Source organism: Cydia strobilella, chromosome Z, assembly GCF_947568885.1.
Source record: "Cydia strobilella chromosome Z, ilCydStro3.1, whole genome shotgun sequence".
In the NCBI taxonomy this organism is placed as follows: Eukaryota; Metazoa; Arthropoda; class Insecta; order Lepidoptera; family Tortricidae; genus Cydia; species Cydia strobilella.
Window position 1 is genome coordinate 9,872,846 of NC_086068.1, and position 26,854 is coordinate 9,899,699.

At 35.8% G+C, this 26,854-nt stretch overlaps 1 protein-coding gene across 1 annotated transcript in view; it reads right to left on the reverse strand.

The window, feature by feature from the left end:
* The window catches only part of LOC134754474 (glutamate receptor 1), a 127,245-nt gene that overhangs the window by 19,081 nt on the left and 81,310 nt on the right, over positions 1 to 26,854 (reverse strand). The window contains exons 10-15 of the mRNA XM_063690808.1: positions 26,617 to 26,705; positions 13,717 to 13,884; positions 12,916 to 13,047; positions 12,547 to 12,632; positions 8,987 to 9,146; positions 8,117 to 8,262 (exon numbers count right to left, since the gene is read on the reverse strand). Coding sequence (XP_063546878.1) covers positions 8,117 to 8,262; positions 8,987 to 9,146; positions 12,547 to 12,632; positions 12,916 to 13,047; positions 13,717 to 13,884; positions 26,617 to 26,705 — 781 coding nt within the window. The remainder of the gene's footprint in view (positions 1 to 8,116; positions 8,263 to 8,986; positions 9,147 to 12,546; positions 12,633 to 12,915; positions 13,048 to 13,716; positions 13,885 to 26,616; positions 26,706 to 26,854) is intronic.

Consider the following 26,854-nt stretch of genomic DNA (forward strand, 5'->3'; position numbering starts at 1 on the left):
CTTAGATTTTAATACAAAATTTCATTTTTGCAGGTAAAAATTTTGGCTTGGCATTTGGTTTCAGTTTCAGAGTTATATTTGCCTGTTTAAAACTACCCCAGCCTGGTTCAAATACAAAAGAGAACTTTTATTTTATTTTCTCTAGATACGCCTAGCTGTTTAGTTGGAACATCTAGACACGCGGCAGCGTGTCCAGCCAAGTTCAAAGAAAAAGGAACTGGCGACGCAGCAACCGTGTGTAATATTACACGAACCATTTCGAGCTACTTTTGACCCCTTCAACTTGAAACCTTTATATAACCTGCACATATGAATATTGGCACATTTATTCAATTTATTATTGCCTAGAATACGAAATTTGGGTTGGGTGTATTTGGAGCACCTAATGGCAATGTGTCATAAACGTTACTATTTAATTTTGTTATCAAGAGAGACCTTTTTTTCTTCCGAAATGTCATGTAATAACTCTAACAACTTGTAATTATAACAATTCAGTTGTTCCTCGTAACTCCTCCAATTTCCACCACAATTTTTTTATAAACTCGTAATAGGGAGCATGACTGATGTGACATCTTAATGTTTTTGTTTTTTTCGTATTCTGGAAGCAATTTTCGTAAGTCGACGATACTCGGATTTGAGCCTGGCGATGATCGTAATTGTTTTATGAGTTTTTTGACCACCTGCAATTTTTATTTTAAATTCCTCTAGTAGTGACATTATCGATCTTTAGATTATACCTCATTTTCATTACATTATTACCTAAAGATCTCTAAAAGCATCTGTACTTAGTGGAATCTAATTGTGGTAAATTTTAGTTTTGTATTACATTATTACCCAAATATATGTAAGGGTATCTCAAAGAATTAGTAATTACTTAGTGCAATCTAATTGTGCTTAATTTTAGTTTTGTGTTACATAATTACTTAAAGATCTCTAAAAGTATTTTATTTGTTTTCTTTTAATAAATAATTTTGATTCCTCATCGTATTTTAATGAATTCCTTTAACGAGATAAATCATAATTTGATTACTTTAACTAAGCAAAAAAAACACAAAGTACCCAATTGTGCTTTTTCAGCTTCTAGATCGATTAGTAACATAAGCACAACTGCGTATACTTGTGCTTTTATTTCTTAGACATCGTAGTGCAAAACTAACACAAAAAACATAAGTACGCACTTATTTCATTTAATCTTAGTAAAGATATTTTTATTTTATTTGTTTTACGAGGCAGTAACTATTTTTTCTAAATAACTTATTTAAATAAATAGATAATCGAATAATTAACAATGCATAAAAATTCTACACTATTACTTTGTTCATTAACAAAAGTTTCAACTTTGTACTTTGAATTTAACCTATTTTAACAGGAGCGCAAAGTTTTTTGGCTTTTTCTCGAAACTTACTTTTTGTCAGTTATGGTTTTTTTCCTTGAGGCCTGCCGCCTGAGGTTAACATACACACGTAACGGCCATAACAATGTCGTGGGATATTCGAATGCTGACTTCGGGAACAGTATTATTGACCGGAGATCCTATACTGGATACGTCTTTCTGGTGAGTGGAGGGCCAATCTCTTGGGAAGCTCGCAAGCAACATACAGTCGTCCTTTCAACAACAAAAGCTGAGTACATAGCTTTAGCTGAAGCCTGAAAGGAGGCCATTTACCTAAAAACGCTCATACAGGAGGTATTCAATATCGCTCATCCCATGATCATTCATACAAACAATCAGAGTTCCATTACTTCACTTTAAGATCTCATTGTGTAAACGTGTATTCTACTTATTAAATTATTTCTATAATATTCTACGGATTTCACTACAACTTCAAGTATTTTACGTACGACAAACAAGCCAGTCTTTAATAGATGTCGCCGTGGCCAACCGGTGGGAGGGGCACTGGGAATTCTTAGAGACTACGCCCCCTAGGTAGGGTGTACGGGAACACCCAATAATTCCGAAGTATGTTTTTCCGAATTTCATAATCCCGATTTTTTATAAGTCCGAAATATCAAAATTACGATTTTTAAAAACACGATGGAAGAAAATCACGAATGTGGTATTTCCGAAAATTTAAAATCCGATTTTCATTTTACCGAAAGCTTAAAGTTCCGATTTAACACCAATGTTTTTCCGAATTCTTAAATTCCGATAAACCATTGTCCGATCGGAAATAAGAATTAAGAAGATTCGGAATTCAGAAATTCGGTCTTTTGTAAGGTCGGAAATATGAAATTCGTGATATTCAAATGAAGACACGTTTCGTTTGAGTAATTCGGTATACAGAAATTCGGTCTTTTGTAAGGTCGGAAAAATGAAATTCGTGATATTCAAATGAAGACTCACGTTTTAGTAATTATTACGGGTGCCTGTCGTGCCGTATCACGTTAAATTCGGCATAAAATATTTATGGCATAAAAATTCGGGATAAATAAGTTCGGATTCGGAGATTCGACCTCCAAGAAAACGAACTGTTGCCAGATAAGTGGGTTAGGTTAGGTTATAACTGCGACCCCGAAATAAACGAACTATTGCCAGAAGTGGGTTAGGTTAGGTTGGAACTGTGACCCCCAAGTAAACGAACTGTTGCCAGAAGTGGGTTAGGTTAGGTTTGAACTGCGACCCCCAAGAAAACGAACTGTTGTCAGAAGTGGGTTAGGTTAGGTTAGAACTGCGACCCCCAAGAAAACGAACTGTTGCCAGAAAAGTGGATTAGGTTAGATTAGAACTGCGACCCTCAAGAAAACGAACTTTAACAATATATTCGGAATATCGTTATTCAGAAATTTAAAAATTGGGATATTTAAAATAGGAATAACGTCAATTCGGAATTATAAAATTCGGAATAATGGCAATTCGGAATTCGTGATTTCAAAAATCGTAAATGTAAAATTCAGCGTTTTTCACTGTCAGAGTTGTTAATCGGAATTATGTGGTTCCGAATTTAAAATTTCGGAATAATGGCAATTCGGAATTCGTGATTTAAAAATCGTAAATGTAAAATTCGGCGTTTGTCACCATCGGAATTGTTATAATCGGAATCATGTGGTTCGGAATTTACAAAATTCGGCTTCTCTCCGCGACGCGACGCGACGCGGCGCTGGGGCGATTTCGGGATCTCGCTAACGACTGTACAACGTAGAAACATGACCCTCGGCCCACGGCCGATGATTATTTGAGGAGAAATGCAAGTAGGTTCTCGGTACTGCACGCTAAACACCTTCACCATTGCTGAAGTGTTGTAGTGTCTCTGCCGTAGAAAACTCCACTGGTCAAGCTTGCGCCTACCTCTGCTAGGCCTTGCTCGGCAAGCGAGTGCTAATATTGTAAAACCTCCAAGTTGGTAATACACGCGCCTAACGTAACGCCGCCTTTTATCATCGCCCTCACCTCCCCGTCCTACAACCATAACCTACCATTTTAAATTTCATTAAATACCCATGAAAATACGAATATGCCTATAATCAATTTATAGTTCAATTCAATTTTCCATTTCAATTTTATTTATTACGTCAATATATTAATCTTATTCAATATATTAAATTTCCGGAATAAAATCCGGAACTAACCAGTCAGAATACGGATGGCGTCAGAATAAGGACGTCGACGTGTTGCGCGGGAATCGTGCGGCGCGGCGCGCGGGGCTCCCGCCTGCCTGTTCTACCACTACGTCTGCTTCACCCCCTCGAAACCCTAAAACTTGACTATAGGAGCGCCTTGAGAATGATTTCATTCATAATATATCCATGCAATTTTGCAGTTCGATGTAACAAGCAAAAGAGAGTGTCTTCGCACTATGTGTTAAATGTTACTATTATTAGGACCACTGCCCTTAAAATTCTCAAAATTTCATATTCAAACCTAGGTACCATCTTGTATTTTTGTGACATTCTGGAAAAACATCGTTTAGGTATACTATACACACCTCTATTCCCACTAAAGTGTCTTTATTTCTCTACAGCGCAATAAACCGTACGTGTTATATAAAATGTAAATTTTTAGACAGTCGTTAAAAATCACGTCCTTGCCACACGTACCGTAAAAACGGAACAGTAGGTGGATATAAATTCGATATGTAGAGAGTAGAGAGTAGTACCCCACTGACGGGAGACCCATGTAAATTTACGAGTTTTCAGTATTCAACTGGGAATTACCGCGCAGAAACGAGATTTCAGCCGGATAGTGTGAACTGGGAGCTTTCCTACACTGAAAATTTACTGCGAAGTTTGCGTCTGTCCTTAGTAATATGTGTTCATGTAATCCCGTTATTCGTGCTAATGGTTCATAAATATGAAAAAAAAAAACAGTCGTGTTTGTTAATTACTTACCCGTACTTTGATTTGTGCTACTAATAGGCATAGCTAATATTATAATTGGAAACATAACTATTATTATAATACTTATATACCTAATAGTGGAGTGGCCAGGTTTAAGAAGAGCAACTTTCGTAGGACTGAAAAGATTTATACCGACAAGTGGTATCAGCATGGTCTACTGATTATCAAAATGCATGTTGTCGCTTTTTAAAGTGGTGGAATGAGTTTTTATGACGCCATAAAGTCGGCACTACAGAGTTTTTAACTTTTTTTCTTTTGAACATAACATGTGGGGTATAAGAAGAAAGGGCTTTGTCAGTAGATCATCACAAATATATAACACACTAAGTATAACATCTTCAATACTAGGTAAAACACATTTTATGAAAACGCCAATTATTTTTTTAAAACGCCGAAGTAGTGGAATTTACTCATAAAGCGCTTTACTACCCATAAATCATTTAATACCCCACATGGTATGTTTTCAATGAAACAAATAGTATTTTTGAAGTTTCCAATAACAGAAAATTTTATTCAAATTAATGTACTTTTTTATTTTTTAATATTCCTCGTTAATTATTTTAGAACATTATAATACAATTATTATAGAGGATATTCACAGTCACTTGATATGTGGTTTGGAATAATCCATTCAGTAGTTTTCAATCTAGAGCAGTTTAAAATCAACTGTGCATTGTGAAACTTTTGGACGTTTTCTTCTACATTGTTAGAACTTAGACCAATTGTAGTGAAAATGTTAGACTATGTTATGTATCTGTAATCACATATGTGGCACACTATGACATAAATATGGCACTACATCCTATAATTTTATAATATACAAAAACATAACATAAATAGTATCTATTTACTGCAAACGCCGCATTAATTATAGTGAAATCTTCATCATATAATCAGGTGAGCCATCGCGTAGTAACTTGCACCTCTTTTTTCCCAACGGACTAGGTCTAGTTATTACACTGCAAATGAGTTTACTTTATATAGCTTGAAATGTTGCTGTAAAGTTTTAGCGAAAATTTCTCGAGCTTTTCTTAGATAAAAGATGAAGTCAGTTTTACATGAAACTACTATTCGTTCTCAGAGTGGGCCGTAGTTTGTCTACGGTATCATTATCGTGTTGTAATTGAAATATCCTTAATACCAGTACGTACGTGACGAAAACAATTTCATTTTCACTAGGTAGGTATACAAGATTAAAACTTATAAAACTTCTTGGTGTCTGTATAGTCGACTTTAAATGATTAACGTTGATTTTTTAAGTCAAACTAAAAGGCGCGACTAGAAGGTAACTCAGATTTTTTCTGACGGAAGTAACGCTCAGTAGTGACACACACGTCTAAGTGCCAACATAGCGATAAACGTCATTTTCAAAGAAGTTTTACTTCAATCGCGCAATTTATTTATTTTTCGAAACAGTAACTGTTTGGGTACGTAAATCGTAGTAAATCACGATGGTAAAACGAAAGGGATTAATGGGTTTTCTGAATTATGTCACTAACAGCCACTTACCCGGTTAAGCCCGGAGTTAACAGTACAATTTAACCCTGTATATAAATTGTTAACTCCGAGTTAGTTGGCTAACCCATGAACGCGCAAGTGGCCCTAAGTCATACTACTTAACCAATAAGAAAGAAGAACCAATAAAGACAGATTTTGACAAAATGGCAGACGATATCTGTAATATAACCAAAATTGACATGTATATAAGTACTAGACGGGCCCGCGGCTCCGCTCGCGCAAGTAAAATAAAGGGTTTGTCTTATGTTTACTTTACCGACCTTACTATGTAATCTATCATAAACCTTCAGCATTCATCCCGGCCGGGGTTCATAACTGTGATAGGGACTTCTTATTTGTAACCGCGTCCGAAGCCTTCGTATATCTACATACACCTCAGCCGGCCAGCTCCATTGCGTACCATGTAATCGCATCTTCATAACCAAGTTTGGCTTCGCAAGCCACATTAGAGCGTTCCATGTACCCGATTAAAGATAGTCGTCGGACACGGCGAGGAGGACTATATATATATACCTATATACAGGCCGATCAATCCAAATGTGTCAGTATGGAGAAGTCAGAAACTATGAGTGTTTACAAAGATACAAGTTGCTACGTTACCAATCGTTTAATTTCTTATTTGACAGTTTTATATAAATAATCTAGGATGAACTACCGTTACCTAGTTTGCGTTTGTAACAGCGCCATCTTTCATGAAATTTGGACATCAAACTAAACAGAGAAATAGCGAAATCTGTTCTTAGGAACCATGGCATCGATTTTAGATTTAATAATAATGACATTGGATGACTTTTTTTTAAACTCTCATACATAACCGGGAATCGAACCTGGTCAATATTCTTTATGTAACCGCGTGTAGTATTTGTTTGTATAATTGATCCTGAAAGTAAAAGGACCAAATTTTGCTATGAAATTTGACCATTATTTTTTGAATGCCATTATTATTAAATCTAAAATCGAAGCCATGGTACCTAAGAACAGATGTCGCTATCTCTCATAGTTACTGACTTCTCCATACCGACCCATTTGGATTGATCACCCTGTATATATATACATATATTTGTAACCGTTATTTAGATAACTTACTTCACATATTTCTCAATAAATGATGTGATTTGATAAAAGGCAAGATTGTATTTTATTATTTCAATTTATGTGTGTCCAATTTCGTCTGAATTTTATACTTAAACTCAATAATATGTAAGTGTGATATGAGCGAAAGCTTGAAATAAATGATTTTTCATTTTTATTTATTTAGCGATTACGGGCTAATTATTTTATTATTTCTCACGTTATGGCACGGGAATATCGGTCGTGAATAAAGTAAAATAGCGATATCGAAAGGCGTCTACCATAAGAAGACGTACGCGAGCCCTAACGATTATGCATTTGAAGTGTACTCATAATGTAACTAATGTACCTACAATGCGGAGTGAGTGACGCCTGATGAGAAAGATGAAAAAGAGGAAGGTTACATATTTTTGTTTACTGTAGTGATGAACTTGCGAGTATTACCTACATCTAGATTTCTTAAAATTAATCTGTACACAATAAAAAAAAAAACATCTTTAACGAATATACGATGTTCTCTACCCTTTTCGTATAACCAAAGATATTATTCAACAAAACGCCCTTTTTTCCTTGAATTAGTTCCTTGTTCCTTGTTCTGTGAAATCTGAAATAATGCCTAGACTGTTTAGCCGTACGTTACCGCTCCATCGATGTTCACTAGATATTTATTATATTTGGTGTCACTTTCACCGCGAGCATCGCATGCTTCAGTGCTCCCTTTTATCCGCAACCATGCTGTGGAAATCAGGGTGAAGCATGGATAGTTAAAGTGCAGTTTCGAGGTGCACCCACTCGCAATTACTTTCATTTTCCATGCGGGTAAAGTTAGTGTTATGTACGGAGCTGGTAGTTTATTTAAATTAATTTAGTGGCGCTTAGTTATCTCGGATTAATTGGATAGAGTTAGCTAGTTTGATAAAAGTATAAATTAAATATGTGGTCATGGTAGTGGGTATTAAGTTAAGCAAAATAACAATAGTTAAGCTACTCGTAACAGGCTCGTTTTAAATAGATTATTATAAAGAATGTCTTTAGGTTTATACAATCGTACGATGTTAATACGTACGTTTATACAATCTTGGTATATGTTATAATATTTTCTGTGTTGTAATAAATCTGCATTTAGTTAATGTATAAACCGCTGTTGATAAATCCTGCTGAATATTAACGTGAGATCCATGAGATACTTTACCTTAAGGGCGATCCCTTGGCAGTGGCGATAGCAAAGTTGACATGTTTGTAGCGACAAGCGCGTGGCGTGGAACCGCATTGCCCTTCTTTTTCAAATGAGAATTGGGCAAGATCCTCATTCAAGACTGTTGCGTCTATACTGTTCTGCTGAAAAAAATATTTTATTAATAAAACAGTATTGAATGATAATTTTATGTATTACATTTATTAGTACCTATTCGTATTTATACTTATGATAGTAGTGACGTTTTATTAATTTTATTTATTTTATTTAATCTGAAATCCTGTCTAAAGGATGACTCACGCTAGACCGGGCCGGGGCCGGGCTTGAGCTTCCGGCGCTTCGTTTTCTATGGAAAGCACCACGTGATCACCGATCAGCCGTCGTAGAAAATGACATGTCGGACGCCTCGGCCCGGGCCCGGCCCGGTCTAGCGTGAGTCATCCTTTATCTGGACTCTTTTGAACTCATCCTACAAAGAATTATTAGTTAGTTTTCAAATGCTACCGTCAATAATAAAGTATTATAAAATTGACCGTTCAAGTACATCAAATTTTATTTGTGGACATGACGTAGTAGACACGAAAATTGAAACAAAAAGAAGGAGCCTAAAAGAGTCTGAAACAGGTTTTCGAGATTGATTATTAAATTTGTAAAAACTCCTTACGTACTCTCACCAAAAAAATGCCAACAATAAAACACGTTTCAATTGCTACATTGACAAGTGCTTATGAAATTAAAATGTATTCTGTAAACAATATCACTACAAAAGATTGTTAGCAGAACAAAAATTACAATATTTTACCATCGCCTTGCTCATAGGGGCTAACACTAAAGAAGGTTACCTGATGTAAAAAGCATGTCTCTTACTTGGGTTTGTGGCATGCTTGGTAGCGAGGTGATGGACTGGCTTGGCTCTGATAAGCGCTCCACTATAAGATAGGCAGCCAGGTTTGCCGTGTATGAACAGACCAGTATCAGAGCAAAGAACCACCACACCGTGCCAACAATTCTGCCCGAGAGTGACCTACAAGAATACCATAAGATTAATTTAATTCTTGATGACGTAGAAAAAGAATCGATGAGTGGAAAGATGCTTGTGTCTTAATATAATGACTACCAGTAAAAATCACAGTGAAATAACTGTAATTCTTAACCTATAACTGTTCTTAAGGTGAGTCCACTGACAGACAGACGGACAGATGGACGGCCACACTGACTGCGAAAGCTTAAACAGTAATAGGGTTTCGATTTTTACTCAAGGTACATACATACGGTACTAATTAGAGTTTATTGGTCTAGTGTCGATCCGAGTTATTTTCGTATACCTACTTATGGTGTTAGAAGGGTACTTAGCTTTTAGTAATAAGCTAAGGTATATATAGTTATCTAATGAAATAGGGCGTTAATAATCGGAGATAATCTTTAGGAGAAATAAGTTTTTGGCAAGCATTTTATTTTTGGTACAAGCTTTTATAGCTGACTGTACTTTTCTTTCCGCAGGTAACTAATACTCATCGAGACATTTCTGAAAACCCCAAACACAATTAGGTTGCGTTGTTTTATCACAGATTTTCTATAGCCACCTCCTGTCTCCATCATCAGATCAGCTCGATGGTACGATAATATGGCACTGTCACCCGACTTACATATGTATGCAAGTTTTCAGCTTTATTGGAAGTCGGCAAGTGGGTCAAATTTAACTTGCAAGATTTGACCCGTACATACATACATACATTATGTAGGTGCGTTGCAAGTTAATAAAAACCTTGTAAAAAACTGCTTTCACAAAACAGTTTGAAATACCATTTAAATAATTTAAACTGTAGTTTCTCATAACAATTACTAGATAATACGTATATGTTAAAAAATTGTCGCGGAGGAGTTCCATTCTGTCTCCAAGTAGCACTGTTTCAAATACAAATACTTGGTATTTGAAACAGTGCAAATACTTGGTTTTTAGATAAATATAAAAGAAATTGCTATATTAAGTAGGTATGCTTATAAGAGTTGAGGCGTTCTTGCAACTCCTTATGGAATCTATCATAAGAACTCGACCTAGGCAAAAATATTGCTTTAAAACAGTTTTAACTGCTTTAGTCACAAAGTTAACGAAGAAGCCATATTGCCAAACATGAAATACGTATTGAGATGTTCCGTTCTAGACTTTTTCAGGAGTTTTACTTCATCAAATGTCACGTTTATTGAAAGTAAATGCTTGATTTGTTGATGAAAATTAAAATCACTGTACAAAAAACCGGCCAAGTGCGAGTCGGACTCGCGTTCCAAGGGTTCCGGACCTTACACAATTTTTAACAATATTTTTTTATGTGAAACGTGAGTGAAATGTTTTTAAAAGATCCGTAGGATCAAAAACTAAATAATGAAGTCCGACTCACGCTTGACTGCACATTTCTAATAGGTTTTCCTGTGATCTGGAGGTAAAGAACTATTTCGTGTATTTTTTTCAACATTTTTGACCTAGTAGTTTCGGAGATAGAGGAGGGGGAATGGTAATTTGTTGGCTATTTTCTTAAATAACTTCTAAACTATTTACTTTAAAATTACAAAAAAAAAATTTTTTCAGATCCTTATAATGAGCTATTTCATTTGATATGTAACATGATATAGTTTAAATTTTTTTTTTAATTTTCTCATTTACTCCCTAAAAGTGGCCCCCATATTTAAAATTCATTTGTTTACGTTACATGTCCGTCTTTGGGTCACAAACTTCCATATGTGCACCAAATTTCAACTTAGTTGGTCCAGTAGTTTCGGAGAAAATAGGCTGTGACAGACGGACAGACAGATAGAAGCACGAGTAATCCTATTAGGGTTCCGTTTTTTCCTTTTGAGGTACGGAACCCTAAAAAAACATACAACCAATTTGAGAATACTACGATACGATATTACGAACTAGATAATGCTATGTTTTCCGAAGACAGCTCGGTCTCCCAGATACTACATAATTATAACACCTAGTACCGTAAAATGGGGTGAGTAGGAGCAAAACTGACATTCAAACCTTGATAACATTTTATTTTTACATATGCAAACGGAATGGTTTTTATTTTATTTTGGGTAGTTCCATTTCATAACTTAAACAGGAAAAACCACCTCACCCCGTAGACCCTCGTAATTAGGGTGAGATGGTTTTTCACACAAAGGTGATTTTGGAAGATTGTTAGATCATTTTTTTTTATTATGAGTATTACTATAGCTCCATTTTAAACTGGAATACATTATTTTTGTAGCAGTAGCCCTAAAAACCCATCTAACCCCTATTTCAACCTTTCTCTCCCCATTCATAACCCAACTCTCCCCGCGAACCCTACTCACCCCATTTTACGGTACTTAAAATATGCTGCTTCAGCTAACAAATATACTTGGCATTTACCATTTTTTAATTTCTTAATCTGGACCAGAAACTGTAGTATTATTCTTTATTGTTCTTGTCGTATTTATTTGTTTATTTAATAGCTTTATAAAGGGTAATCTACGAAAGTCTGTAAACGATAAATAAATAAATGTTGCAATAAATGATTATTATTATGATTATGACGTATAGCGAGGAAGTGAAATGCAGAGTAAATACAAGTGAACTGTCTCGTATCCGTATAACAAGGTGATCATCGGGCCTTCCCTCTTCGGGCGTTCGCTTATATACACAATATACTAACTATCCTACATCAACCACGCACGATTTAACACATGGAATTTAATCTAACTTCTATTGCCAACGCCGATGTTCCTATATTAACCGCATTACTTGTGACTTCAATATTGGTAAGTTGGCAACGCACTTTTGTGATTATTATAAGTACCTACTTATTTATTTAATTTGTTTTATTATTTTTCAGTTCATACGTGAAATTCAGTAGATGCAACAAATAACATAGCTTCATATTATCAAAAAACCAGCCAAGAGTATGTCGGGCCAATCTCAGTCCGTGGTAGTCCGTCACAATAGGCGGATTTGAAAGGGAGTTTTTTAGGGTTCCGTACCCAAAGAGTAAAAACGGGACCCTATTACTAAGACTCCACTCTCCGTCTGTCCGTCTGTCTGTCCATCTGTCTGTCACCAGGTTGTATAACTCAAGAACCGTGATAGCTAGACAGTTGAAATTTTCACAGATGATGTATATCTGTTGCCGCTATAACAACAAATTCTAAAAAGTACCCTCGGTGGGAGAGTCCGACTCGCACTCGTCCGGTTTTTTTGTATATTTTAACAAGCAAAAGGGCTTATCGTCAAAGCACATGTCTTTTTAATAACAAAGGAAGACTTGCGATAATCATAAAACGGCTTATCCCATCATGTTCCTAATAATAGTATCCATAAACGATTAAAGAAATGTCGGTTAAAGCGGAAAAAAATCTGAATATATATATAAAACATGCATGCATGCAGAAAAAAGTATACGTTCTTTGGAACCACGTCGCTGCCTTGTTGCATGAATGAGCCAAGCGAAAACCAAAACGAATTCCATATGCTGAATTCATTGTGCAGGATAATCTAGAAAAAATAAACATACACATTACTTGATTCTGCATAATTATTAATTACACGTGAAGTTACTGATTCAACGTTGTCATGTACGAGTAATATTTAAGAATCGAGGTAAGATTTTTGTATTACTTTTGAATAGGGCGATTTACTTCCCATATATTTTTTAATGTACTAGCTTCGATAAAGTCTGTGTTATTCTTTGGGTTAGGAACTAATATTTTATCGTAACTTTTTTTTCTCTGTAGAACTCGGCTTAATTAACGATGAAAGAAGTTTAGCGTTTAATTACCTCATTAGCGCTGCTTATTGGGTGATCCAAATGAGTGTCGGTTATAGAAACCGACCGCCATTCGTGAGGTGAAAATCTTGACACAAGAAATAGTACTATGCTGACTGCAAAGAAACTGAAGAGGACGCAAAGCTGCAACATTACAAGTATTAGTAAATAGAACCTGGTAACATCCGTGATACAAGACAGTTATATCCGTAGCCATGTATTTATATGTAGCATAGTTATAGAAAGCGTATAGATATACCTAATGTATGGGGTCGGTTACGGGGCAGTTTAGTAACATAATTAATTAAACTAATGAACTACAATACAATAATTATGAATGTAGGAAAGAATGTAGTAAATTGCTGCTTGACAGACAGCTGAATAGGTAAATAGTAGGTTTTCGATTTTCGAACGTTTTCGATTACCGCGACGGTTACTCATAAAATAAAACGAATCCCGACGTTTCGAACCCTGTACAGCGTTAGTGGTCAACGGGATACTGAAGAAAAATATTCACCTCTGTAAAAAAATAACTACTACTTAATACGACACGACTACTTCTTTTAAACTATCCTGGAGGGGCGGATAGGAAGCAAGCGGGGTAGAGGATAACCCAGACGCAGCTGTTTAGAACAAGTAAAAGAAAAAGTAGGGGTCGGGTCGTATCAAAGTCAAAGAGCTGGCGCAGGATAGGGAAAGCTGGAAGATACTCCACCGACAAGAGAATAAATCTTTTAAGTTAATGATGATGAGAGAATAACACACATTAGCAAGTCCATGGGAATAATTCAGCCTGTATATTAATTATCTCACCCAAATCTCCTTTGACAACGGCCGAAGAAAACTGAAAGTGTCTGCCAGTTGCTTGGGAGTTTTTGCGTGGCTGATTGGATAATCCATTGAAAGGAAAGCTTCACTAAAATCCACCACCATTTCACGTTCGGGGGTCACAGCCAAAGGAGCCACAGCGATATCCGCTTCCTGTCAAGCAAACATGAATGAATTTTTTTTTAGGGTTCCGTACCTCAAAAGGAAAAAAAACGGAACCCTTGTAACATCACTCATGCGTCAGTCCGTCCGTCTGTCGGCGTCTCTCACAGTCTTTTTGCTCCGAAACTACTGGACGGACGGACGGACAGCGGAGTCTTAGTAATAGAGTGCCGTTATTACCCTTTGGGTACGGAACCCTACAAAAATTGTAAAAAAATGTGCGAACCCTTGAAACGCAAGTTCGACTCGCGCTTGACCGGTTTTTATTACTTAATTACCTAACTGTATTTTTTAAGTCAAGAGTAACAGAAAGTTAAAGTTAAATAAAAGGGTTTTTTTCTACTTCAGCAGGCTGTATAGGCATGAGTAGGATGGTGTTATCTACGTTACAAATAATTGTCGGGTTTTAACACCGTGCTATTGAAAGAGAAAGGCGCAGTCGTTTGCACGCTAAACGACGTAGACTAACCCGACCATCATTACATAATCGTACAGAAGGATAAATTTGGATAAGAAAATAAGATTCATGCATTAAAATCAAAATTAAGAATTATTATAATGTAATTATAACCCCACCCCGCTCAGAACAATTACTTATAATTAAAATCTGTTAACCCCATTTTCATTATCATAGGGATAAAATTTTATAAAATGATTCGTAACGTAATGGGACTCTTACTATGTTTCAAATGTGTGTTTCAAGTTTGAAGCTCCTATATCCTATACCTTCAACGGTTTAGGATGTGTGTTGTCTGTCAATATCTTAATAACGAAACTTTTTATAAGGTAATGGTACAATTTGAGAAAAAGCTCTGGGGGCCTAGCGGTAAGACTGAGCGTTCGACTTTCAATCCGAAGGTAGCGGGTTGAAACCCCGGCTCGTACCAATGCGTTTTTAGGAACTTATGTATGAAATATCGTTTGATATTTACCAGTCGCTTTTCGGTGAAGGAAAACATCGTGAGGAAACCGGACTAATCCCAATAAGGCCTAGTTTACCTTCTGCGTCAGAAGGCCAGATGGCACTCGCTTTCGTAAAGACTAGTGCCTACGCCAATTCTTGGTATTCGTTGCCAAGCGAACCCCAGGCTCCCATGAGCCGTGGCAAAAAGCCAGGATCACGCGAGGAAGATGACGATGGTACAATTTGAGAGAATAGTACCCACATAATAAATGAAAAATCTTTATTTGCACGCAACTTGTGGTCTGTAAGGTTGGTCTTGCTGACGTCACGTTATTATAATCATGTAGGTATTTATTGTTATAGTGAAAACACGTTTCCCCTTTTTCAGTCATAAATAGTTTTAAGATTAGAATAAATTTAAAAGCGGAAAAATTTACTGTTTTGTATGAGACTTGAACTCACGCCATTGGTCGTCATTAAATAGCCCAAGAAGTGTAGCCGTTTAAGAAGTTAACGCTATTACGGTTAGATGTAGCTAGGGTGCCTCCCTAATAGTCCATATTGTGGAAATATTTGCTGTGCTTGGGTGTGGTCTTAGTAGCTCAGATGGCAATGCATTGGGATAGTGGTCCAATGGTCGTGAGTTCAAGTACAGTCCGTTAACTCTCAGAATGACATTCGTTTTTCGGGTAAAATCGGACGTAATTGCGTAATAGAAAATGACAGTCTCTTACTGATTTAGTTTCAATCCAACACCCAAAGACTGCAGTCGTCTTTTCAGCCTTAAACTATATAGAGTAGTTAATACCACCATAACTAGTAGGTAAATATTTAATTTCATATTTTTCGGCAATTAATTTAATGGGGACTCGTCTAAAAAATCAATCACGAGAAATCATATATAAAGTATATAAATATTTTTGAAAAGAAGCGGAAACTTTTAAGAAAAGTGATAATTGTAAATATTTTAATAAAATTCAAGACCGGGTGACAGAAGTAACAGAAATTTCAAAAAATATATTTATAAAAATATTAAGATTCAAAGATCTCCCGAATTTGAAAAATTGTATAATTTTACCATATGATTTGAAATATGTGACTGGTATTAACAACTCTCTATCATTTCCGCCAGAAGTAGTAAATGATGGTGTGACTTTCTGTTTTCAAATTACCTTCGGACGAATTTCAAATTCTGATTCTATTTCATTTAGATTATTACAAAAAGTCAAATCGCAATATAGTCACCAACCGAATATTAAGGTATCCTGCCTTTTCGCCGAAAATTGTATTGCCGAATTTCACTTGCCAACCAACTTTTCGCACAAGTTTCATTTGGCCGAATAACTTTTACCAAATAATTATTTCGCAACCATTTCATTTCCCAACCCCATAGTTGGGAAATGAAAATGACGTACTAGGTTGGGTTAGGTTAGGTTGGATTATGTAAAGAAATGAAATTCGGCCAAATGAGACTTGTGCGAAAAGTTGGTTGGTAAGTGAAATTCGACCCGATGTATATTTCTAAAATCTGAAGGTCATTCTCAGAGTTAACGGACTGTAGGCATTTTAAGGTATAGTCATGACTGTATAATACGTCTAAATTCGTAAATTCCCTCATCCAGGATAATTCTCAGGGTATTGCTGGACACCGGTAGGTAGTAAAAGTTGATCAGTACGACCTTATTAAAATTCATCACAAAATATGTCTCAGAGTTGAAGAAATACCTTGTATATATAAGTAGTACATAATACTTGTATAATAATACTATTTTTAATATATGTATGTAGGTACGACCCAAGTCAAACTAACTCTCCAAAATATTTCATTAAATGTAGCGACAGGGTCTGAAATAAAGTACACATAAGAAACCTCTCGTAAAGACAAAGAGATTAAGGGAACCTTCGCTGGATATTAGATTTACCGTCAAATTTCTCCGCTAAAGTTAAAGCAAACGAGTGTCCGTCGACCGGGGGGGCGCAAATCCTTTATAACTACAATAATGCGTCTGAGACTCAATAAACAAGGACCTTGAAGGGAGCGATGCGGTCATCGTACCCTTCGAGATTGAACGGGAAGGCTGAAAAATATTTTGCTTTCGATCTTGTGTCCTACGATAACGTAAACAATTTATGATTACAAAAATTGGCTACAAACATTGAAAATGAACACCAAAAATAAAAAGTACTTAGTACCTAGTTCAGTCCTCTGCTCGTCCATTGAAATTAGTTCCATTTATTTTTAATGACCCTATCCTAGACCCTGGACCCTGGAACTTAGACCCTGGACCCTAGACCATGGACTCTAGACCCTGGACTCTGGACAGTCTGGACCGTAGACCCTAGACCCTACATTCGACTCAACTCAACTTTTTGTCCGGAAACATGGAAAATTTAGTCGTTTTTCCCATCCTTTTCGATATTCAAAAAAAAGTACACCACGATTTTTAAAAATGTGGTACGATACGATACCCCATATGCACCGCATCTTTTGACATCAATGACTTTCGTCTATATTTACAAGTTTTTTTTTTTTATGTGATATTCAGCAAACGAGCAGACGAGCCGCCTGATGGGAAGCAGTCATCGTCGCCCATGGACGTAAGCAACATCACAGGAGCCACTTAAGCATTGCCGACCCTTGAGAACCCTAAATACCCGCTTCTTGAAGAATCCCATGTCGTAGCACAAAGGAAATACCTCAGGAGGCAACTCATTCCACATTCTGCACGTTCTGGGAAGAAACGAGCGGGATGCCCGCTTATTCATGGTGTGCCATGTGTCTAAGAAGTGAGGATGAGCTTTGCTCAAGTTTCGGAAATTTAGCCGAATCTCACTATTCGGGGTAACTAATCTGATAATCATTAAATTATAAGGGCACTTACCCAGCCCACGGTTTTCAACTGATTCCAAAATTTCTTTTTCCAAACAATAGACAATCTATCTGCCTCGGGATTTTTTCTTTTTTTCGATATCGGCTTTTGTTTTTAGAATAATCTACTTTCTGTCAGAAAAAACAGGAAATTTTGACTTTTTTTCCCACCATTTTCAATTTTCCAAAAAAGGTTACCAACCGATATTCGAAAAATTTTTACCCTATCATATCTTTTAATACCACTGCCTTTTGTATCTCTTTGTAACTTTTTGAAATATAGCCGAATCTCTTTCTCAGTTTGCTACGAGTTTTCATGTTGATATTTTTTTCTAGGAACTTCGTTATTGACCATTTTGTAATAACGATATGCCCAATGCATTGTTAACACCTTTTTCCCAGACATGCTTAGGAATGCCCGTGTATAGTTCTTAAATCGAAAACGGAAAAATTGAAATATAAGTTTGAAAGACTAGTTTATTTTATAATAATAATAATGAATTAAAATAAACTAGCGACCCGCCCCGGCTACGGGTGCAATGCTGATGTATTATACATATAAACCTTCCTCTTCAATCACTCTATATATTAAAAAAAACCGCATCAAAATCCGTTGCGTAGTTTTTAAGATCTAAGCATACATAGGGTCAGGCAGACAGCAGGAAGCGACTTTGTTTTATACTATGTAGTGATTAAAACTATAAAATGGTGGCAAATTAAGTACTTTGCGAATTGGTTTGTTAATTTAAAACATTTCTTACTGGAGACGGTCGGTAACGTGAAATTAAAAACAACTTTACAGTTACACAGCATTTAATAAAATGTTTATCGCTAAACAATAGCATACTTAAGTATATTAAATACTACCGCGGTTTCAGGTCAGTCACCGAACATTGTTTGCAGTAGGTATATTTTTATTGTATTGCTTTACGTTTTTAGAAAAAAGCACCTCAGTGGAAACAGGCATTTTCTACCTCGGATCTTTGGCCAGCATCTTTGGATATTTTTAGCTCACTTTAATTAATATTATGTTGCAGATGAGAACTACGTACGTATTATGAAGTATATTTTTCACTTTAATTATTACTAACTTATCTTTATAATCATAGTGCTGTCATAATGGTTAAAATGCGTTTTCACTTAAACGGGATATTACGATAGCATATATATTATACAAATGGGTATATATTATACTCAGAAAATACTGTTATTATACTTTGTTACCTTTTTATAATTCAATACCCAAGTCGTAAGTGTTCCGTGCAAAACTTTGTTTTGACTAAAGGAACACTTATGGGATCACTTCGGTCTTTCAAATCAGTTAAATGCGTTTTTCTCAGGGACCGTTTGACATAGATACCTAAAATTAGAAACAGTTATAGCAATTACCATCACTAATATTGTAAATAAGTCAAAACCGCTTATTTTTTAAAGTAAATAAAAAATATTGGGAACCAGTGTAAACATAATGTTTTTGTCAAAGTCCTATAGAACGCAGAACTTGCAAGGAAGCATCCGACAGACTGTCATTTTTCCCATATTTAATTTTTTTTTATATGACAGTATTATGCAGCATTAAAACATGTAGGTTACTAACTATTTCTTACGTGGCAGTATAATTTACATAATAACGTGTTGTATTTATGGGTAAAACAAACTTAAAAAGACAGTGTAATGTCCAGTATTTTGCCCGTTGTCGATTACACGGCACTTTTGCTAAGTCCAGTATGTTGGACGTTGCCAAGTATGCGAAGAGTATAGTTATTTACGATACAAGTGCGGAAAAGAGGAAATTCGAAACGAGTGGCGATATATTAAAACACGACCGCAGGGAGTGTTTTAAATCGACACGAGTTGCGAATTACCTATTCGCACATGTATCGTACAACATTTTACAGTACATATGGCCCTTTAAACTTTCGACATATGCACGAAAAGTCCTCTTTTACGCACTAGTGCGAGAAAGTAGCACCATATGTACTGTAACAATTATTAAATTTTATGGTTGTTTTTGTGGTAAATACTTTTTAAAAAGTTATTACTTTCCGTATTACAACTAAATGATAAAAAATATTTTTAGGGATTTTTTTTCCTGTCCGTTCATCAAGCGACAGACCCGAATTCAAGTGAGAAATTTCTTAAGAAAATGTTGATAAAAGAAAAAGAAAACCGGCCAAGTGCGAGTCTGACTCGCGCACGAAGGGTTCCGTACCATTACGCTTAAAAACGGCAAATAAATCACGTTTGTTGTATGGGAGCCCCACTTAAATATTGATTATATTCTGTTGTTAGTATTTGTTGTTATAGCGGCAACAGAAATACATCATCTGTGAAAATTTCAGCTGTCTAGTCAATTGCCAAGCCAAGTCTATCAAAGCTTGTGCCAAGCTAGGTATCATCACCTATTGCATCCCAGTGTGCGGTGGAACCTGTAAAACCATACTGCTTAGGGTAGAGAGAGCGCAAAGGGCAATCTTCAAAGTGATGCACTTCAAAAAACGCGACTATCCTACAACTCAACTCTACTTAGTCCAAAGAGCTCTCTGTAAGGCAGATAATACCTGCTGCGTACAATTTTGAGACAGCATTCACTAGTGCCATTCAATAATATTAATGCCCAAAAACGACAGGGACACCCTGTCTGTAAAACGGTGTCTTGCCGCACAGCGTTTGGCCATCGACAGATCGAAGCTCAGGGCGCACGCCTTTATAACAAACTTCAATAATTTAATCACAATTTATAGCCTGACAAGGCGGGAAGTCAAAATTTAAGTAGAAAATTGGCTGCATAATTTAACATACAATGAGACTGAAAATCTCCTCGTTATAATAGCACAGGCAAAGGCAACTGACTAGCTAACATAATTAAAGTGTATTCCTATATAACTATTTAAATAACTATTTATAGCAATTACTTTAATGTTTTATTATCTTACTGCTGTTACACGACATAAACCTAAATTTGTATCCTGCACCCGTGGGTAAACATAGAGAAACCTGTACATAATTTAACACCACAATTTTATTGTATCTATATTTTCACAAATAAAAATATTCTGATTCTGATTCTAAACATTTTGTTTCGACATCGAATTTGGACGAACTCTAGCCCACAGGCACAGGACGGCGCTTACCTAGTTTAGGGGTCGAAAGTTTGACCTCTCCATACTGTCATGTTTGTAGAAACTCTTGTGTACAATAAAGTATATAATAAAAAAATATTTAATAAAAAACCGGCCAAGAGCATGTTCAGGCCATGCTCAGTGTAGGGTTCCGTAGTTACCCTACCGTCACAATAGTCTAAACTGGAGCTATTAGTATAGAAGTATAGAATAGTATAGAAGATTGTTAACGAAGGGATGAAATGATGCTTGGTGCCTTTCACCCGAGGTAAACAATGCACTTTCCATATCGAATACGAGGAAACCAAAAACCACAAGGCAAATTTGCATAATCAGCCATGATTTTTTCCTTAGAACTTACTTTCAATCGGAGTATCAATCTGGTCATAATAATCCATAGCAAAAAACATTGAATTGCGGTATTTATGAAAAAAAAAACCTTATTTTACTAAACTTAATTAATTAATTAATAAAACTGCAGTAATTAAAAAATAATTTGTTTATTAAAATATGAAAATCTGCGGGATTGCCTCTTACTTTTGAATTGTTTGCTTTTTCATTCTAAAACTGCCAATAGTCAACGGCATTACTCATTCAGCCAATGAAACTGCTGTTAGAAAATTAAATAACAATTAAATGAGTAAAATAAGCAATTTTATTCTTACATTTTACTTTATTTACACGAATAATGCCTAATAACTTTAAAACCTATTTAATGTCGTAATACGTACTGTAACCTGTAACTGTGGCTGTACGTCTTTTTACTATAAAGGGGACTTTTTGCGATTTATTTATTTCGGGTTTATTGATTTATATATCCATCCATGCCAAATTGCAGCTTTCTATCACTAAGCATCACGGAGCAAAGCCACGGACAGACAGACAGACGGAGATGGCGAAACTATAAGGGTTCCTCTAGTTGACTACGGAACCCTAAAAAGCATGAATGTGACTAATAAAACCTTATGTACGTGCGTACAAAATACAAAATACTGGACGTCTTTTCATTACGCGGCGTATCTTTTTAGTTACGCCGAACCTGGCAACGTCCAACATACTTGCATATGTTTTTTTCGAAATTATTATAAATATTTTTTTTTTCATGAGTTTTCTACAATAAACGAAGTCGGTATTTTGCTCAATTTAAAAAAAAATACAGATTTCGCACTACTCGCAACTATCGGATGACATTGAAAAAGAACATGGAAAATAAAAAGTACTGAGTATACATATAGTTCAGCCCTCTGCTCGTCCATTTGAAATGGGAATTCAATTTTATTTTTTATTTTACCTGCCCCTGGACTCTAGACCGTGGACCCTAGACCCTGGACCCTAGACCCAAGACCCTGGACCCTAGTCCCTGGACCCTGGACTATAGACCCTAGACCCCGGACCTTAGACCCTAGTCCCTGGACCCTAGACCTTAGACCCTAGACCTTAGACCCTAGAACCTAGACCCTACTCAACTTTTTGTCCGAAAACACGGTAAATTTAGTAGTCTTTCCCATCCTTTTCGATATTCTAAAAAAATGTACACATCGATTTTCAAAAATTAGTTACGATACGATACCGTATGCACCGCATCTTTTGACATTAATGACTTTCGTCTATCTTCATAACTATCGGAAATATAGCCGAATCTCACTAATCTGATTCAATGATAAGGGCACCTGCCCAGCCTACGGTTTTCAACTGATTCCAAAATTAATTTTTTCAAACGATAGACAATCTATCTGTCTCGGAAGCTTTTTTTTTGTTCTTTAGATATCGGCTTTCTTTTTCAGAATAATATACTTTCGGTCCGAAAAAACAGGAAACTTTGTCTTTTTTCTACCATTTACAATTTTCCAAAAATAGTTACCAACCGTTTTACAAAAATTTAGTACCCTACGATGCTCCGCAAGTGCCTGCATCTTTTTATACAACTGCCTTTCGTATATCTTTGTAACTTTTGTAACACTGCGTTTGTATATAGCCGAATTACACCCACGAAAACGACCTAATAAACATTTTCTATGTTAAAACCAGATGGTTTTAATCGTTAAATAGATATTCAACACGAGAAATTATTGATATATTTGTGGTGTCAGTGACCGGTAGATAAATGCTCATATTTTATAGAAGAAACCGTTCATACAGCGTAGAAATTGGATTCGAATAAAAAGTCCATCGGAACGTTGACAAAGCACGTCCCCTCGGAAAACATGGATGCCGCAATAAACTGCATTATTTTATCTTGGCAAGTAAATACTTTTAAGCTTACTTGAGTCTTTGTACAGTTTATAACTAAGAGATTTACTTTTTCTCTACGTGCCTCTACCTTCAAACTCTAATGAAATTCTGCTTTCCTTTGATATAAAAGGAGGCGAGTGTGTCATTTTTCCTGTTTACCACCGAGCACCATCTGAATATTCTCATATTTTCCGGCACTTGGAGTCGTAAACTAAGTGAGTTATTCTTATGTGCTACAAGCCATATAGATAGTGAAGATTATAAATATTATATTTATTTTAGTCGGTATGATCAGCTAGACAATAATGCATTATATTTTCATAGTTATTACATTCGAGCGGTTCATTTAATGTTAGACTGTAACTTGCATGCATGGATACCAATTATTCATTCACAACAGATAAATCAATTCGCAAACGTTTGAACAGGTTGAGTCGGTTCTATGATTATGGATCGAAGCGATAATCTAAGTCTCTTACTTACGGACCATTAACTGTATCCTTCGATCTTAGTAAAAGGGCCAAAAATACTTTTTTATAGTAATAACAATCCAAAATGTAACTCAGTAATCCTTCTTTGTTCCAATGAACAGAGAAGGATTACTGAGTTACATTTTAATTATTATTACTATAAAAAAGTATTTTATATTTATTTTACTTTGTAATTTTTCATGAAGTTCCACATTTAAAGTATACGAGTACATACAAAGTGCAACAGTAGGTACCTATTGAAAATCTGAGAAAAGTATGTATGAAATCAAAAAAATTGAGGGTTCAAAGCGTCAAAGTAAGTTGTCCTTGTAACTAATGGACGCTTGCAAATCCAGGACTGTATTACGACCGCAAAGTCGACACTCGACACTGACCCTAAAAAGATGTATATTACCTATGAGGTGTAATAAAATTAAGCTTTGACAACTTTAATACAATAATTAGGTACATCTACATACATAGTTATTACTACAACTTAATTTTAGAACCGAATAATAATTATGCGGATTTCCACTACAATCGTTTGAGAGCTTAAAAGTCTTTTTCCCCTCACTAGCTCGGAAAGCCGTCTTTTATCCTTTAAAACATGCGGGGAAAAACGCATTTTATCCACTAGTGGGGAAAGTAATTTGACCTTGGATGGAGCGTGTTTAAGTAGCTTGACAGAAACAAAACGTAAAACGCTCATGATAATGGTTCGTTCGATATTAATTATCATTAAATAAATGGTTTGAGAATCTAATAAAAAATACCAGATTTAGCTTTATTTAATGATTTTATGTCATAAACCTTAAAATACCATAATAAACGGTTGTTTTTAAATAATTATGTTAAATATAATTCTGAACGCACAAGTTAAGTCGATGCAATTTCTAAACGCATCATTGACATTTCATACGTCAGAAATGTCAACATTGTCAACAAAAAATTTACTTAAAAACTTCTTACGTAAAAGTACAGAATTTCCAGAGTTTTTTCTTATAGTATCGTAAAAAAATGAGTGATTCCAGTTGATTAAGATGATCTAACGCCTGTTGTGTTGCACTTTCCTCGCTATACTGAGGGGAAATCTTTGTGTTACACACGGGTGCAAATGTATTTTACTTCTCGTGTGTTAAAACACTCGCTACGCTCAGGATTCTATTTTCAACTATAGAATCCTTTCGCTTGCTCGTGTTTCAATTCCACACTCGCGGGTAAAATACAACTTTGCACCCTTGTATAACAATAGTAGATTGTTAACCAAGGGATGAAAGGCACTCATTTCTGCCGAGGTATTTTGGTGCTCGAACACAGTGAGAGCGCCAATAGTCCGAGGCTGAAATGATGCCTTTCACCCGAGTTAAACACTCTACTTTTCATTTCGAATACGAGGAAAGTAAAATGCATGTGTTTTTTTTAAAACATGACCAAGTATACATTTTTATAGTATTTCTTAAGGGTACTTTCGGTTAACAATTTAGGCAAAAGTATCATTATTTATGGAATGGAGAGTCAAATATCAGAATGGAAATTGTATAACAAATCCATTTAAACTCAAATTTGAATTGCTTATCGTAAAAAAATCAAAAAAATCGTACTTCGAACGTAAAATGCTCTAGTGCAGACGCGTATCATTTTCTGCACACCTTTTAGAACAACAATGACCCTCTTTCAGAGCATGAGAAATGAAAATAACTATTGTCGCTTTCAGTGGAAATTCGTAATCAATGATGTTGTGGTGGTTGCTGAACAGTGTCTTTAATAACCGCGTAAGTAAACCTCATTTATCTTTACATATAGAATATTTATAAAACTACTGCGTCTAATTATGACTTCTTAGTTATTACTATTTTAATAGGTATAAATTAAACAAGTGGATTTTAACCACTCAGTGAACCCATGAAAGAGGTTGAGCTTTTAAGTGCAATTGAAATAAATAAATAAATAAAGGTCTGGATCGTGAACGAATGCCAGTTAATTAAGAAAACTGTTACAGGACTAGGAACACGTAACTTTCAATTGTTACAGAAGAAAGGAAATTAAATTTACGAATGGTTTTCGGTCCGTTGTTTTGTTTCCAGGTTGTTCTACTTCGCATGGATTACTTTTTGTAACAAGTTTTATAACCAAAAGGATGAGTGAGAGATAGATTTCTGTACAAATACCTAAATTTCGTTGGTTTTTGTAGAATAAGTGCCTGAAGAGAATCGGCTTGGAAAATACGTACGACGAAAGTACATTTATAAAGTATATAAAGTGTAGAAAATAAGTAATATAGAGTAGCGTTTTGTAGGAGCTTATTTTTTTTTTAAATAGGTTAGTTTAAACTTATCTAAAAACCTAAGCTCTATTCCGATGTCACCTGGTACAAACGTGCCAAAAAATTTACCGACGTTTCTGCGTTGCACGTTGCACGGCAAGCGATAATTGCTACCAGGTAACAAGAACCGAAACGGAGGTTGCAGCCCTTATCCCTCAAACCCGCCCCAAAGTTCTTATGAGTAGGTATTTTGCCTCTTCACACTATGGTCCGGCCGTTTCAAGTGCCCGGAACAAAATCGTACGCTGGTACCAAGTTTGCATATTTGTTATTTTTCAGTTTCGCAGCATTTTCGGCGGCATGCATCGCTGCCACTTTGCTGAAATGGGTGCAAAAGTGCTAACGAAAGTGGCACCCCATCCCATGTCAGGCTACGGCTTTTTGCATAAGGTACCAGCGTAATGCCGTCCGGTCGCTTACCATCTGTGCTGCATAAACCTTTTAGACTATTAAACCCTGTCTGTAGGTTAGATGTGTAAAGTATATGAAAAAATCGTGCCCTTGTAAAATAGATGGTGCTGTACCATACGTTATGTAGTCACTCAATTCTCAAACTTTTTCTTTTGATAGTGCCACCGCGCTTCCGCGTTATATACGGAGCTCAACCTCAGCGCCATATATGTATATTACCTGTTAAATCGAAGCACGAATTTGCTTAATTCTCAATACAATTAATGAATAAAACAATAGTTATTGGGAAACCTTTTCTTTTACTTACCAATTTAAATTGAGTGTTTTCTATTATTTTAGGATATTACGAAGCACGGGTAGGTTCCGGTGATAAGAGGGATCATCCAACTTACCTTTCGAACTATTTCGCCAACTATACCGGACCAACCTGTGGGCGGGGTTTCCGATCCATACGTCCCATCTTGTACGAGTCTCAACTCATCTAGAAGAAGTAATAATATAAAATCTAGACCATATTAACCTTCTTGCAAATTAAACGAGTTTTAGTAGAGAGTAAAGTAGACCCAATCCCCAATAGGTAACAATATTACAGTGGAACATAAGTTAGTAGTAAGGGTATTACAGCTTCTG